This window comes from Leucoraja erinacea, chromosome 17 (genome assembly GCF_028641065.1).
Source record: "Leucoraja erinacea ecotype New England chromosome 17, Leri_hhj_1, whole genome shotgun sequence".
Lineage (NCBI taxonomy): Eukaryota > Metazoa > Chordata > Chondrichthyes > Rajiformes > Rajidae > Leucoraja > Leucoraja erinaceus.
In genome coordinates, this window is record NC_073393.1 from 37,251,763 (window position 1) to 37,265,749 (window position 13,987).

General features: G+C 40.8%; 1 protein-coding gene across 1 annotated transcript; it reads right to left on the reverse strand.

The window, feature by feature from the left end:
- Positions 1–4,611: 4,611 nt before the first annotated feature.
- Positions 4,612–13,306, reverse strand: tmed6 (transmembrane p24 trafficking protein 6). The gene is made up of 4 exons (XM_055648968.1): positions 13,069–13,306; positions 10,802–10,928; positions 10,236–10,381; positions 4,612–5,193 (listed from the first exon to the last, which is right to left on the reverse strand). The coding sequence occupies exons 1-4, from the start codon at positions 13,270–13,272 to the stop codon at positions 4,960–4,962; spliced, it is 711 nt and encodes a 236-aa protein (XP_055504943.1). The 5' UTR covers positions 13,273–13,306; the 3' UTR covers positions 4,612–4,959.
- Between the last annotated feature and the right edge of the window lie 681 nt (positions 13,307–13,987).

Genomic DNA, 13,987 nt, shown 5'->3' on the forward strand with positions numbered 1-13,987 from the left:
TAGACACGAAGTACTGCAGTGACTCAGCAGGTCAAGCAGCATTTTCTGGAGAACATGGGTAGGTGAAATTTCAGGTCTCTTTATTCCCCCACAATTGTCCAGTACAAAATCTAGCTTTACTGGCCTACACTTACTCTGCATTATCCATTTATAAAAATATCAGATCAGCAATGGAACCAGTCCTTTGGCCCTTGTAGTCTTGTAGTCAAGGATGAATGGAATGACATAAAAAGCTTGTAATATTTCTTACTTTACTTCCAAGACCCTAACTTTTTTGAAGAGGTAACCAAGAAAGGTAATGAGGGCAAGGCCATTGATATTGGACTTCAGCAAGGTCGTTGATAAGGTTCCGCATGGTAGGCTGCTCTCGAAGGTTAGATTGCATGGGATCCAGTGAGAGTTAGCTAACTGGATGCAGAATTAGCTTCATGGAATAGTGGAAGGTTTACTCTTCAGCAAAACACAAAGTGCTGGAGGAACTCAATAGGTCAGGAAGCATCTGTGGAGAGAATGGACAGGTGATATTTCAGCTCAGGACCTTTCTTCAAACTGATAGCAGATGGGTGGAGAAAGATAGAAAATGGAGGTAGGGGATGGGACAAAGCCTTGCAAGTGGATATAGATGAGGGGGGTTGGATGGGTGGGGTAAGTGACAAAGGCTCAAAGTGAAAAGGAAACAACTGTCAGATAAGGACAGAAAAGGAGGAGTGAAGTGTAAAGTTGGAGGGAGGAAAATGAGTGGAAAGGGAATGAAAAGAAGGGAAATAAACAGATGGGGGATGGGTGTATGAATGAGGGGAAAGGAGTACGGTGACGAGGGAGGATTGGGAGATGGTGGGAGAAACGTGCGCATTGGGGTTTGGGCAGAGGAAGGCATTTCTTGAAATTGCAAAACTCAATGTTCATACCGTAAGATTGTAAGCTCCCAAATGGAATACGAGCTGCTGTTCCACCAGTTTACATGTGGCCTCACACTGGCAATGGAGGAAGTCAAGAACATACAGGTTGGTATGGGTATGGGAAAGGAAATAAAAATTGGGATATCGAACACAGGTCTTGGTGGACACAGGGCAAGTGTTCAGTGAAACAGTCGCCAAGTCTGTGCTTGGTCTTGATGATGTAAAGGAGGCCACATCGAGGCCACTGCATTCAGTAGATGAAGTATGAAGAAATGAACGTGAACTCGTGAACTTCTGCCTCACCTGATGGTGGGGGGGGGGCAGCTAGAATGGAAGCGAGTGAAGTGATGTAAGGACATCTATGGTCATCTATGTGTGGAACAGGAGATAGACTAGGTCCTCAACAAGTATTTATCCTCTGTTTTTACTTTGGAGAAAGACATGAAGGCAAGGGAACTTGAGACAATCAATGAAAATCTCTTGGGGACAGTCTATATTACGGATGAGGAGGGGCTTGATGTCCAAAGGTGTATGAAGGTAGATAAATCTCCCATCTACTCAATTGGTGGGGACTTAGAAAGAATATATGTCTTGATAGGAAGGTCTGGTCGCAGGAGTACATTGTCACCCCGTCTGCCCTTCCGTTTCTACCAGTGCCCAATAACACCAAAGCAGCCGTTTTTCAAAAGAGGTGTAACGTGTGGAAGCACAACAAAGTTCTATTATTAAATGGAAATGCTGTAAGAACTGCCAAAGATGTGGATGGTGTTTCCAAATTACATGAGCAAGTTGCTGAAACCCCTCACTGCAGTTCCTGACCTGGCCACAATCCTAGCTTGCCAGACTTGCCTATTAAATGGGGGGGTGCCACTTGGCAAACTATCCATGGCTCAGCAACAACATGCATGGTTCATGGATGGCTCTGTCCTATCGGAAAATGGACAGCGATGCTGGAAGGTAGCAGCTTTTAACCTTGCTTAGGCAAACATCTAGTTTGCTTAGGCAAATATTTGGGTACACCACCCAAATAACCTTCCGCAAATGACGGAAATTCTCGCAGATGGGCAAGGTAATACATTTTAGGTATTACTACAGGGACAGTCAGTGCCGATTCATTTAGATTCGGGAAAATTTACACAGTGCGAGTAAGATATTTTACTGGAAATAAGAGCAGATATTACTTTGTCTTTCGGTTTACAGGGATATCACATTTTGGCGACTGTTTTGTTCTGACAACTGTACCAGATGATTGAACCAAGAAGAGATTATGATGAATATGCACAGAGAAGATCAGCACCTGGAGGATATCAATCTTTTGATGATTTGATGATAAATGAACTGATGATTTATACTAAAATTGAGACTATTTTTACTTGTACTAGTATACTCAGTAATATCCAGTTAGATGGGTGCTAATGTGGCCTAACAACTCCAAGGGATGGAATATAATGTAAGGGGGGGGTTAAACAGACCGTCAGACCAGCCAGTCTGAAGGGTCTCAACCCAAAATGTCGCCTATTCCTTCACTCCATAGATGCTGCCGCACCCGCTGAGTTTCTCCAGCATTTTTGTCGACCTTCGATTTTTCCAGCATCTGCAGTTCGTTCTTAAACATGTCCGCTAAAATGGAGTTTTTAGTTTTAGAGATACAGCATGGAAACAGGCCCTTCGACCCACCAAATCCTGCTGACCAATGATCCCCGTACCTAACACTATCTAACATACTAGGGACAATTTACAATTTTTACCAAAGCTAATTAACCTACAAACCTGTACGTTTTTGCAGTGTTTGAGGAAACCAGGGAACATACAAACACCATACAGACAGTACCCATAGTCAGGATCAAACCTAGGACTCTGGCATTGTAAGGCAGCAACTCTACCGTTGCACCACCATGCCGTCCCAGAGTCGTCAGCTAAATTAGCAGCAAGACATTTCAAAACCCACTTAACAAACAAGTAGTGTCAGATGTGTATTTCGGTAGTGTCTTAAGGTGTCTGGGGTTATGGGGAGAAGGCAGGAGAATGGGGTTAAGAGGGAGATATAGATCAACTATGATTGAATGGCGGAGTAGACTTCGTGGGCCGAATGGCCTAATTCTGCTCCTATCACATATGACCTTAAGTAGATGGTTTTGAAGAATGCTTAGGCTAACTTGAAGGGGCTGTAGCGCTGTCACGCCTACATTGGATTTGCATACAGCTTGTCATTGCTGGCGACTCACCAGCGGCCTCACGAGAAGGTCCAGCCACAAGAGCTCAATAACATCTCCAAGATCAGACGCACCAATTGGCCTTATCTGCACACAGGTTATGATTGGTGAGAATGTAGGTAAAAGGGTCTTCTGGAATAAACGTGACACAAGATGTCTGGATCAACTAAGTGTCGTTTGTTCTTTGCTTTCTGTCATGGGATTCAGTAGATCCTACAGGACCAGTAAATCATGAGGCCACCTGTGAGATCACCAAGATAAACTTTGCCTGCCTGGAGATCCGAGACTACTTCCGAACCACCCGCTGGGAGTATCCTGGCGAGCAGGGGCCAAGCCCACCAGTAGGCCCAGCTCACTCGCCACGGTCTGAGGCCTTGCTCACTGAGGATGGACCTGCCCGGTAAGCCCAGATCGCCCACCACGGACTCTGAACTTATCCCCAAACCACCTATGCCATCGCCATGAGCAAGGGGGTCCGCCGAGAGTGTGGGGGGACGGCCGAGATCGTAGAGGGACCGTCGAGAGCGAGTAGACCATCGAAAGCGTAGGGGGACCTGTGCGGCCAAGAGCTACCCAGCAAGTGGGCCGCCGAGAACAAATTTGGACCTGGTGGGGGGGCACGTGCAGTGGCAGGCAGAAGATAAGGCTGTTCGGTGAACATTTGCAACTTTGATGGCCCCAGAGACATAGCGACTCTTGTGCACTGCCTAGGGGAGGACTGCTGTATGGTTTTACCGAGTTGTATGCAAAAACAAACCATTTCACTGTACCTAGGTACATGTGACAATAAAGTATCATTGAATTGAATCATTTGATAGGACACATAATACACCATTATGCTACAAAGGAGGCCAGCTCTTATAATTAACAAATGTTATCCAACTTCTATTATGTCTCAAGATATACTTTTACTTCTGCTGCCCTCTTCCATCTCAATTTTTCTCCTACTCTTCATACTATTACAGGCTTCTCCTTTTGTTCTCTCTGCTCGCCTTCTCTGTAATTTAAAACTTGTTTTTTTTCATTTCTGACAATAAATCTGCCCTGAAATTCTAATTCTGTTTTTCTTTCAACAACTCTCCCCTTTCCAGCATTTTCAGTTTTGTTTCAGAATTCTAGCATCCAGAATATTTTGCTTTTATCATCTCCATAAGCTTCCTGCAAGAGATTGCCTTTCATGAGCTTTCGTCAAATAGTGCAGTTAGAACTAAAATTAGAAAGAATAAACAGTATTGGAAGGATCATGATCCCAACAACCATTTGTCTATCACTAACCAATTTATTCCGAATTTGTTTCAACCATTCTATTGAGCACAATATTAACTCCAATAACAATGAGAAAAAAGTAACCAGCTATAAGTTCATTTAGTGAATACGATATGCAATATATCATGAATAAATGTCAGAAATCAGTCAATTGTTAATCAGTTAAAAATCTAAAAAAAAAATGAGACAAATTTTAATTTGAAAGAGAAAAAGGAAATGAAAAAAAACCATGAAAAGCAAAAAAAAAAAATCATAATTTTCTTTGTCATGCTGTGTCCTTCCAGATTTGGTGAAATGTAATGTCTGGAAAATAAATCATTTCTAAAGTTTGAATGTAATAAAAAAATGAGCAGATATGGTTATCTATGATCTTACAGGTTTCAGACAGATGTATTTGGCCTTTTTATGTATTCTGGTGAATCAACTTTTGTTCTGTTTTGAAACTAAAATAGTTACAATGAATTGGTTAATAATATTTGAGATCTGTATAAAAACAAATACTAGATCCAAAGATAATGTTTGTAAGAAATGTCATAGTTCCGTCAATTTGGTACAATTACATTTCTTAAATGAAACTGTGTCTAGCACCTAGGCTTATCATTTGCAGTGGTGGCTTTCACAACAAACAACTGGTTGAGAAAATAAAGCTGCACAACAGCAGATAAGACAATGATTACGCTCTGGGAAAATGACCACCAGAACACATAATTATTGAGTGCCAGCGCGACAAAGTAATCAGCTCCTTTATGCATCCTTGCAAAATTATAGTATTTCCACATATGGAAGACATAGTTGTGCAATTTCATAGTTGTTTCCTGCAGGGAGATAATGGTGAAAAGAGATTTAAAATTTGGCACAAGATATATTAGTTTAAAATGATAATTGATGTAACAAATCAAAACACCAATGCGGAATTAATAGAATGCATTAAATAACAAGTTGAACATACATGGACATGCGTGTGCATACACACACACTTACAATAATAGATAAGAATCTATGTCCTGTTAAAAATCATTGTTTTGATATCTAGACAATGCCGTGTTAATGGTCTCAGGCAAGAAGCAGTTGAAGCATTTCATCAGTGCCCCTGTGATGAGGAAAGAGAATATCTAAACAGTATATTGTAGCGGCAACTAGTGGTGAAGCTGTGTATTCAGAACCCTCGTCTTTGGTCGGGACTGTCACGTGATCGGGGGTTTGTTCACGGGTTTTTCGGTATGTTCAGTAGCTAGTGTACCTCACAACAACAGGAGCTTAGATCGTTTATTCCTGACCAAGTACACATGTAGTTTGAGTTTTGTTTCACTAATAAAGAACATTTTGCTCTACCTGCCTGGTCTCACTACAATATCTAAATTTGTATAAATACAGGCTCTGCCTTACCAGGCAAATTCTGAGGCCTGGAAAAACAATGCATGGTAAGAGTCAACAAAAGATGTGTTGATGGGCTTTCTCTATAATTGCATTAATTGTCTGTGTCCAGAACAGATCTACAAAGATATGCACACTCAGGAATTTTTTCTATTATTTTCTTAACTTTCTAAAATGTATTTGTGAGGTGTGTTTTCCATTGGAAAATTAATACACATTACAATGTGAACTATTAAGATCTGTTTTCTAAACCTTCTCCCAAAATAGTGGGTGGTGCTGAGGAGTTACTGCCGCTCGTGTTGCAGATGGTACACACTGCTCCTAAAGTGCACTAATGCTGCAGAAAGTTAATGTCCAAGATAGTAGATTGAATACCAAATGGAGTTCAGCTCTTTAGTCCACATTGACCAACACAATAATGAGTCAAATAGTCCTGGTGGAACCAAAACAGAGTAACAGTAAGCAGGCTATTGATGAGTGAGACCATTCGATACCACTGTTGAAGAATCCTTTAATTTTGTTGTTATTGATTCATATGCTGCTAATTGATGGGATTGCATTTATTACTACTTATTGTGGACAGGATATTTAACTATAGTCATAGAGCACAGAAACATGCCCTTCAGAACAACTCATCTATGTCGACCAAGGTGTCCCATCTAAGCTAGTTCCATTTATCTCCATTTGTCCCAACATCCCTCTATATTTCATATTATGGTTCTGGTGGATTCTGAATTAATTCATGCCACGAATCAAACAGAAGTCAAAAGTTCTTATAATGTACTTGCATGCTTCATTCGTTGCACCAACATTACCTGAATATATGAATCAATTTGATACTTATTTATGAGATCTTGTTCCATGCCAATCATCTGCCACATTTGCCTATTTCTCAGTCAGAGTAATTTAACAAAAATGGTGCTATTGATATTTCCATTTTGTTGAAAGTTATTTAAAGCAAGTTTTTGTAGTAGCAGCACCTCTAGAGGAGCGTTTCAGAATAAAAAAAGGCTTTAAACATGTGAATATTTTGGTTTAGACACACCTGTGTTCTTATTTTCAAACTACTTACATAGAGTATATGGTTAGTAACAGGATTCAGTGTGCTTACCACGTTCTGAAGTTACTTGGCATTTTAGTATTGGTGACTATCAACTGTGTAGTCAGTATGAACTGAGAAAGAGGATGGGGTCAGATATGGAAAGTCTGCTTCCATTGAAGTTGTTTTCAGTGAAATATTGATGGTTATAATTTTACACATAGTGAAAAAGAATTAGATTCACTTTTTATGTTACTCATGGGCGTATGATGTCATTGAAGATTTCCTCCAATCCAGTGGCAGCACAGTGGCGCAGCATTAGAATTGCTGCTTTACAGCGCCAGAGAGCCGGGTTCAATCCTGACTACGGGTACTGTCTGTTCGGAGTTTGTTTCTCCCCGTGACCTGCATGGGTTTTCTCCGAGATCTTCGGTTACCTCCCATATTCCAAAGATTAACAGATTTTTAGGTTAATTGGCTTGGTATAAAACATGTAATTTGTCCCTAGTGTGTGTAGGATAGTATTAATGTGTGGGAATCGCTGGTCGGTGCAGACTCGGTGGACCGAAGGGCCTGTTTCCGCGTTGTATCTCTAAACTAAACTAAACAGTAGGTCGCTGATTTATTACAAACGTAAGGGATAAAACAACTGAAAGACTCTGCAATCAGTTGAAAAAACTTGATCTTGAAATGTAGAGTCCAAATCAGGATGTATGAAACAGGAAGTATAAAATAGATTAAAATGGTTTTGAATGAGCAAAATAAAGATCGGAAATACAGATGTTGTGAAGAGAGCATGATCAAAGAAGCAGATAGAAAAACTAAATAAATTGCTTTAATGTATTTAGTTTGTGGGGGAAGTAAAATCGCTGGCGAAATGGGAAAAATGTCGGCGTTTTTGGAGGAGAGCCGGGCGGCAGCAGCCGTTATGGTCGCCGGCCAGCAGGAGGCGAAAAAATGAGGGGGGGGGAGAATTTTATAAAAAATGTGTACTGAAAAAATACTAAAATTTAATGAGGAATGGATGAGCGAATGTAAAAGTGAAATGGCTAGCGAAATAGTAAAAAATCTCTGTGTTTTTGCGTGTGGTATTGGCGGAGTAACGAATCAAAGGGCACGAATATGACATACACCCCCACACACACACACACACACACACACACACACAGTTTTAACACACACACACACACACAGTTTTAATAGTATATAGATAGATAGATATGAAAAAAAAAATGTATGATTCTATTAAAAAATGTCGATTCCCCTACCCTCTCATCAGGGAATTATCCTGCATTCTTTAACTTTACTTTATTGATACAGCATGGAAACAGGCCCTTCGGCCCATGGTCCGCACCGATCAGCGATCACCCCATACACTAATACTATCCTGTACACTTGGGACAATTTACAATTCTTACCAAACCCAATTAACCTACAAATCTGTACGTCTTTGGAGTGTGGGAGGAAACTGGAGCACTCGGAGAAAACCCACACTGTCATAGGGAGAACGTACAAACTCTGTACAGACCGCACCCGTAGTCAGGATCAAACACAGGTCTCTGCTGCTGTACTGCAGCAACTCTACCGCTGCACCACTATGCCACTCCAATTCATTGACTTGCATATGTTTTTTTCCCAATCCAAGTTGTGCATAGAGTCAAAAAGTTCAAGTTCTAAGTGTTTTCGCATGAGAATCATTCTTCAGCAGCAAATTTCATCCCAACGTATGCAAGTTTTACAATTGATGTGTATAACTAAAGATATTGGAGGTTAAGTGTGCATTTTTAACTAACAGTTTGCCTAAAGAGACTCAATGCAACCAATACATTTACATTTTACATTTTTGCTCAAATATCAATATTAAATGATGAATATTCCAAAGCTCTTTTTTGCCATAAATTTGCTGAGGTGTCCATTCATAATGAATATCCTTTTGCCGTTGTTTGTAAATGTTAACCTGCTATATTTTTACTAGTGAGCACTACTTTGCAGCACGAGTCAATTGCACAACTCAAGAATTATACATTCTCAACTGAACAGGGTAGGAAAATATGCTGGCCAAACCACCGACATGAGACACAAAGTGTTAGAGTAACTCAGCAGTTCAGGGAGCATCTTTGGAGAACATGGATAGATGATGTTATGATGTTTCAGGTTGGGAACCCTCTTCAGACTGACTGTTGTGAGATAGGGGGGGACTGGAAGAGAAGTGTGGGCAGGATAAAAACTTGGTGAGTGATGGGTGGATACAAGGCCGCGGGGAGGGGGGGGGGGGGGGGGGGGGGGGGGGGGGGGGGGGGGGGGCAGATAGGCAAATGGTTGGACAAAGGCCTGGGATGAAAAAGACAAAATATATGAGAGAAGAAGAGGTGCTAATTGTGACGCTAGAGGAAGGAATATGTGGAAGGGAACAGAGGAGGGATGGGAGATTGCAACCTTCACATGGTCCACCTGTTTTGACGAATGCAATCAACAATCAAATTGCATGCACAATCAAGTAAGATCAAACAGAACAAGTTGTCCTACAACTTTAGGCTGTGCACGCCATACGCAAGAAGAAGAAGAAACAGAGGAGGGGGAAGGAGTGCAAATCTAGGTGGGGCACAGGGAAGAGAGGGTGAAAAAAAGTCGGGGGGGGGGTGGTTGGGAGGGGGGGGGGGGGGGGGGGGGGGGGGGGGGGTTGGTTGTTTGTAGGTAGGTTACCTAAAATTGGAGCAATCAATGATCATACTGTTAGATTGTAAGCTCCCTAAGCAGAATACGAGGGTGCTGTTCCTCCAGTTTGCATGCAGCCTCTCACTGCAATGGTGAAGGCCAGGACAGAAAGGTGATTATCAGGTTACAATGAGGGTTTTATCTTGAGAACTGCATAACCTCAACTGTTCAATTTTAGAAATGAACACAACAGTGTTTGTGTGTGTATGTGTAAGAAGATGACAGAAACAGCTGTGACGGGAGAGTCAGCAGTGGTGCAATCTGGCCTCTGTGAGCAGAAGCAGCAAATCCAAACGCATCTCCCCCCCCCCCCCCCCCCCAGTCTCCCAAACAACCCAACATATGTACAGGGTGTCCTGTAACTCAAGAATGATCTCTATCCTAGTGCAGGATTCACAAAGGACTAGCAGAAGCAAGTGATTTGTAAACTATACAAGATACTGTTCCTCCAATTTGCTTGAGGCCTCTCTCTGGCACACATCAGAAAGGTGATTATGGGAAAGGGAGTTCCCAGCATAATCAGTCTGAAGAATACCCCGACACAAAACAACACCTATCCATTTTCTCCAGAGATGCTGTCTGACTCACTGAGTTACTCCAACACTTTTTTTGGAAACCAGCATCTGCAGTCTTTATGCTTCCACAGAAAAGACATATTGCTTTGAAGAGGAGTAAATTAACACAAGAACTCGTCAATAACTTAATGATATCTTGATCAATGTCTCTTACCTGAATAGTTGAAATGGTATCATTCTGTTGAACATTTACTGTTTCCTCCTTCTCAGCAAAATCATCAAAGTAAATTCCAAAACTGATAAAGATCTGTTTTGATCCAAAATGTGACAAGAAGTTGCTCAAGCAAAGTTGATAAAAACCTTAAAAAAAAAAATCAAATTATGATGGTTCGTGTAAATGAAATAGTATGATATGCATTATTAACAACTTGCATTTAGATTTATGCAGTATATTTAACATGTTTTAAAAGAGAAGAAAGGAGAAGGAATTTGTGGGAGTAACCAGATTTTTAGATAAAACTTTATGATTTAAGAATGATCTATGAGGCAGTAAAGATAAGTTTAAAGGGAGTGCGAGAAACAGGTCCTTGTCACTTTGAAGAGAGCATTGGAAATAGGGGCCCCAGTAAATTGAATAGGAGGTCAGCCACTGGATCCCCACAAGCCAGAAGAAAGTACAGGAGCCAGGGGCACAGCAAGCTGGAACAGATTGCGGGAGACAGATTAAAATCATAATTTTCTCACTGGTACCATTGTTTGAATTAAAATGATGCCCCATACCTGATTCAGTTGTTTTGAAGTTAATTTGGCCACTTGTTCCACTGGATGTTTCTATCAAATATCCATTGGGTGCATTAATTGTGGCAGTGATAGCTCTGTCGTTCTGTAATCCCATTACCCATTGAACCTAGGAATAATATTTTAAAAGTGCTGTTTCAAGGTTATGAAATGTTTTATTATATATTGTATTATGCAGCTGATGAACTCAGTAATCATTCAAAAGTGCATGTCAAGTCAAGTCACATTTATTTATATAGCACATTTAAAAAACAACTCTTGTTGGCAAAGTGCTTTACATTTGTTATAAGAATAGTATAAACAAACAAACTACATACATATATACATATAGCCCTCGTTCAGTGGACGTCAGCAAAGGCTGGGGGGTATCGATACGTTTTTAGTCTAGACTTAAAGGAGTTGATGGAGGGGGCAGTTCTGATGGGAAGAGGGATGCTGTTCCACAATCTATGAGCTGCAACCGCAAAGACGCGGTCGCCCCTGAGTTTATGCCTAGACCGCGGGATATTCAGCAACCCCAAGTCGGCCGACCTGTGAGAAGACTTTTAATGTAGGTGGGGGCAGGCCCACCCCATTGAGGGTTTTGTAGACATAGAGGAGGATCTTGAAATTTATTCAGAACCGCACAGGGAGCCAGTGGAGAGATTCCAGGATTGGGGTGATGTGGTCCCTTTTTCGGGTGCCCGTCAGGAGTCTCGCTGCGGCGTTTTGGACCAGTTGCAGGGGGGACAGGGAAGATTGGGTGATGCCAGTGTAAAGGGAGTTGCAGTAATCGAGGCGGGAGGAGATAAATGTGTGGATGATCTTTTCGAGGTCATCAAACTGGAGGAAATGTTTTATTTTAGCTATAGTCCGAAGCAGGAAGAAGCTAGCTTTTACCACGGCATTGACTTGTTTGTCAAATTTCAGTGTTGAGTCAAATATCACGCCAAGGTTTTTGACGTGAGGTTTGAGTAATGGGGTAAGGCTTCCAAGGCTGCCTGCTATCATTTTGATCGAGTCCGAGGGGCCGAGAAGGATGACCTCAGACTTACTCTTGTTTAATTGGAGGAAGTTCTGGGCCATCCAACACTTTATATCCTCGAGGCAGCGGGTAAGGTTAAGCAGATTTGACTGGTTTTTGGGCTTCAGGGGGAGATAGAGTTGTGTATCGTCTGCGTAGCAATGGAAGGAAATGCTGTTGTTAATAAATTTCAGACATAGATGTATCTGTTATTCCTCATTTAACTGACTTGCAGGTATGATATGCTTTGTTGCATTACTAATAATCTTAGATAATTATTTTTAACAATATAATGGAGACTGAATAACTGCAGATGCTGGAATCTTGACCAAAGCAACTAAGTTCTGGAGGAACTCAGCGAGTCAGGCAGCATCTGTGGAGGGAATGGACAGACAACATCTCAGGTCGGGATCCTTCTTCAGGCTATTTGGTGTCTTGAGAAAGCTGGAAAAGAGATGTGGAGGCAGGGCAGAGACTGGCAAGTGATAGGTGGAATACATGGTTGAAGAGCAGTAGTGCAGCGGAAATCGGGGGGTGAGGGGGGGGGAGGTTGCTGGAAACTAAATGGCAAAGTACCTTTACCGAATACAGATTCATACAACATGGAAACAGGCCCTGCAGCCCAACTCGTTCATGCCTGTCCCATATCCCCCTGAACTTTTCCTATTCAGCAACCTGCCCAAATATCTTATAAATGTTAAAATTGCAACTTCCTCCACCACTTCCGCTGGTAGCTCATTTCACATATCATCATCTTCTGTGTGAAAAACAAGTCCCCTTTAAAAATTTCCCCTCATACCTTAAACTGATGCCCTCTAGACTCCGCTATGAGAAAAAGAGCATGACCTTATCTATGCCCTTCTTGATTTTATAAACTTCCATAAGGTCAGCCCTCAACTGCCTTCATACCAGGGAAACAGTCTATCCAGTCTCTCCTCATAAGTTAGACCAAACAGCGAGGGCAACATCCTTTTGAATCTTTTCTGTACGCGCTCTAACTTAACACATTCTTCCTACAGTATGGCGATCAGAACTTGGAATAATATTCCAAAGGCGATCTCACCAATGTCCTATCCTGCTGATAAGTGACAAACCGATAATTCACTAAACATCCCAATAATTGTAGCATGCTGAAATATTTAATTACAGAATTTTAAACAGTTGAACGAAAGCGTTTTATAATTTCTCAACAATTCTTTTTAAATACACATACCGACATGGTAAACAATTAATTGCAAGATCCTACCTCATGGTTGAAGTAAAAATTGCCTTTTTGATCAGCGTACTGCCAGAAGCATTCCTGTTTACCTCCTTCAACAATGATAGAGAAATCATATTGATTAGCACCATGAAATGTGTCGGATTCACCCATAGATTCAGGTGGTTGACATCTTCCACTTATAAGCAAAACAACACATAGGTACATAAATGTACATCCTTGTATAGACATTTTACTGCAATGACATTTGAAGAAGGCCAACCAGCAGAAAACTTACAATTCAGGAAATGATTAACTTTTTTTATCTAATCTACATTACTATTAATCGTACTCAATGTCTTCCACACCTGTACATTTTTAAACAAATGACTTTCACCAAATTACAACTCCACAATCTACGAAGGTGCATGCATTATTTCTTCAAAATATTGTTCATTGTTTCTTTTGAATGTGAAAATAAATCAACATTTTATGTGTCACTACCAGGCTACATCGACCATGACTAGTGGAAAATAACATCTTCTGAACTCCAAGAGAATACTTTTATAATGATACTTTTAAAAGATATTCTATTTTGTATAGTTAATATATAACATTTATTTGTTTGGGAAGAGAAGTGCAACTTCATATATTTGGCTACCAGTGCTTTCAGTTAATTTGTAGTTAGATTTTAAAATATTAAATAATGGTGGAGAAAGTTTGCAGTGGTGAGGGTAAACTAACAACTATTGTATGAAATTACTGGTGTTGGTTTTTTATTGTCACGTGTACCAAGATACAATGAAAAGCTTTATTAGTATATAGTATAATCTACTATACACACATGATCAGACGGGATAGCATGCAAACCATACAAGTACAATAGGTTCATGCAAAGATAAAAATTCCAGATTGCAAAATATGGTATTACATAAATAAGTAGGTTATTTCTGACACTTTAAAATTA

Coding starts and splice junctions, on each gene's coding strand:
- tmed6 (XM_055648968.1), bottom strand. CDS start 13,272: ATGTCTATACAAGGATGTACATTTATGTACCTATGTGTTGTTTTGCTT. Junction 10,929..13,068: donor ATTTTTACTTCAACCATGAG/GTAGGATCTTGC, acceptor TATTATTCCTAG/GTTCAATGGGTAATGGGATT. Junction 10,382..10,801: donor CTTCAAAACAACTGAATCAG/GTATGGGGCATC, acceptor TTTTTTTTTAAG/GTTTTTATCAACTTTGCTTG.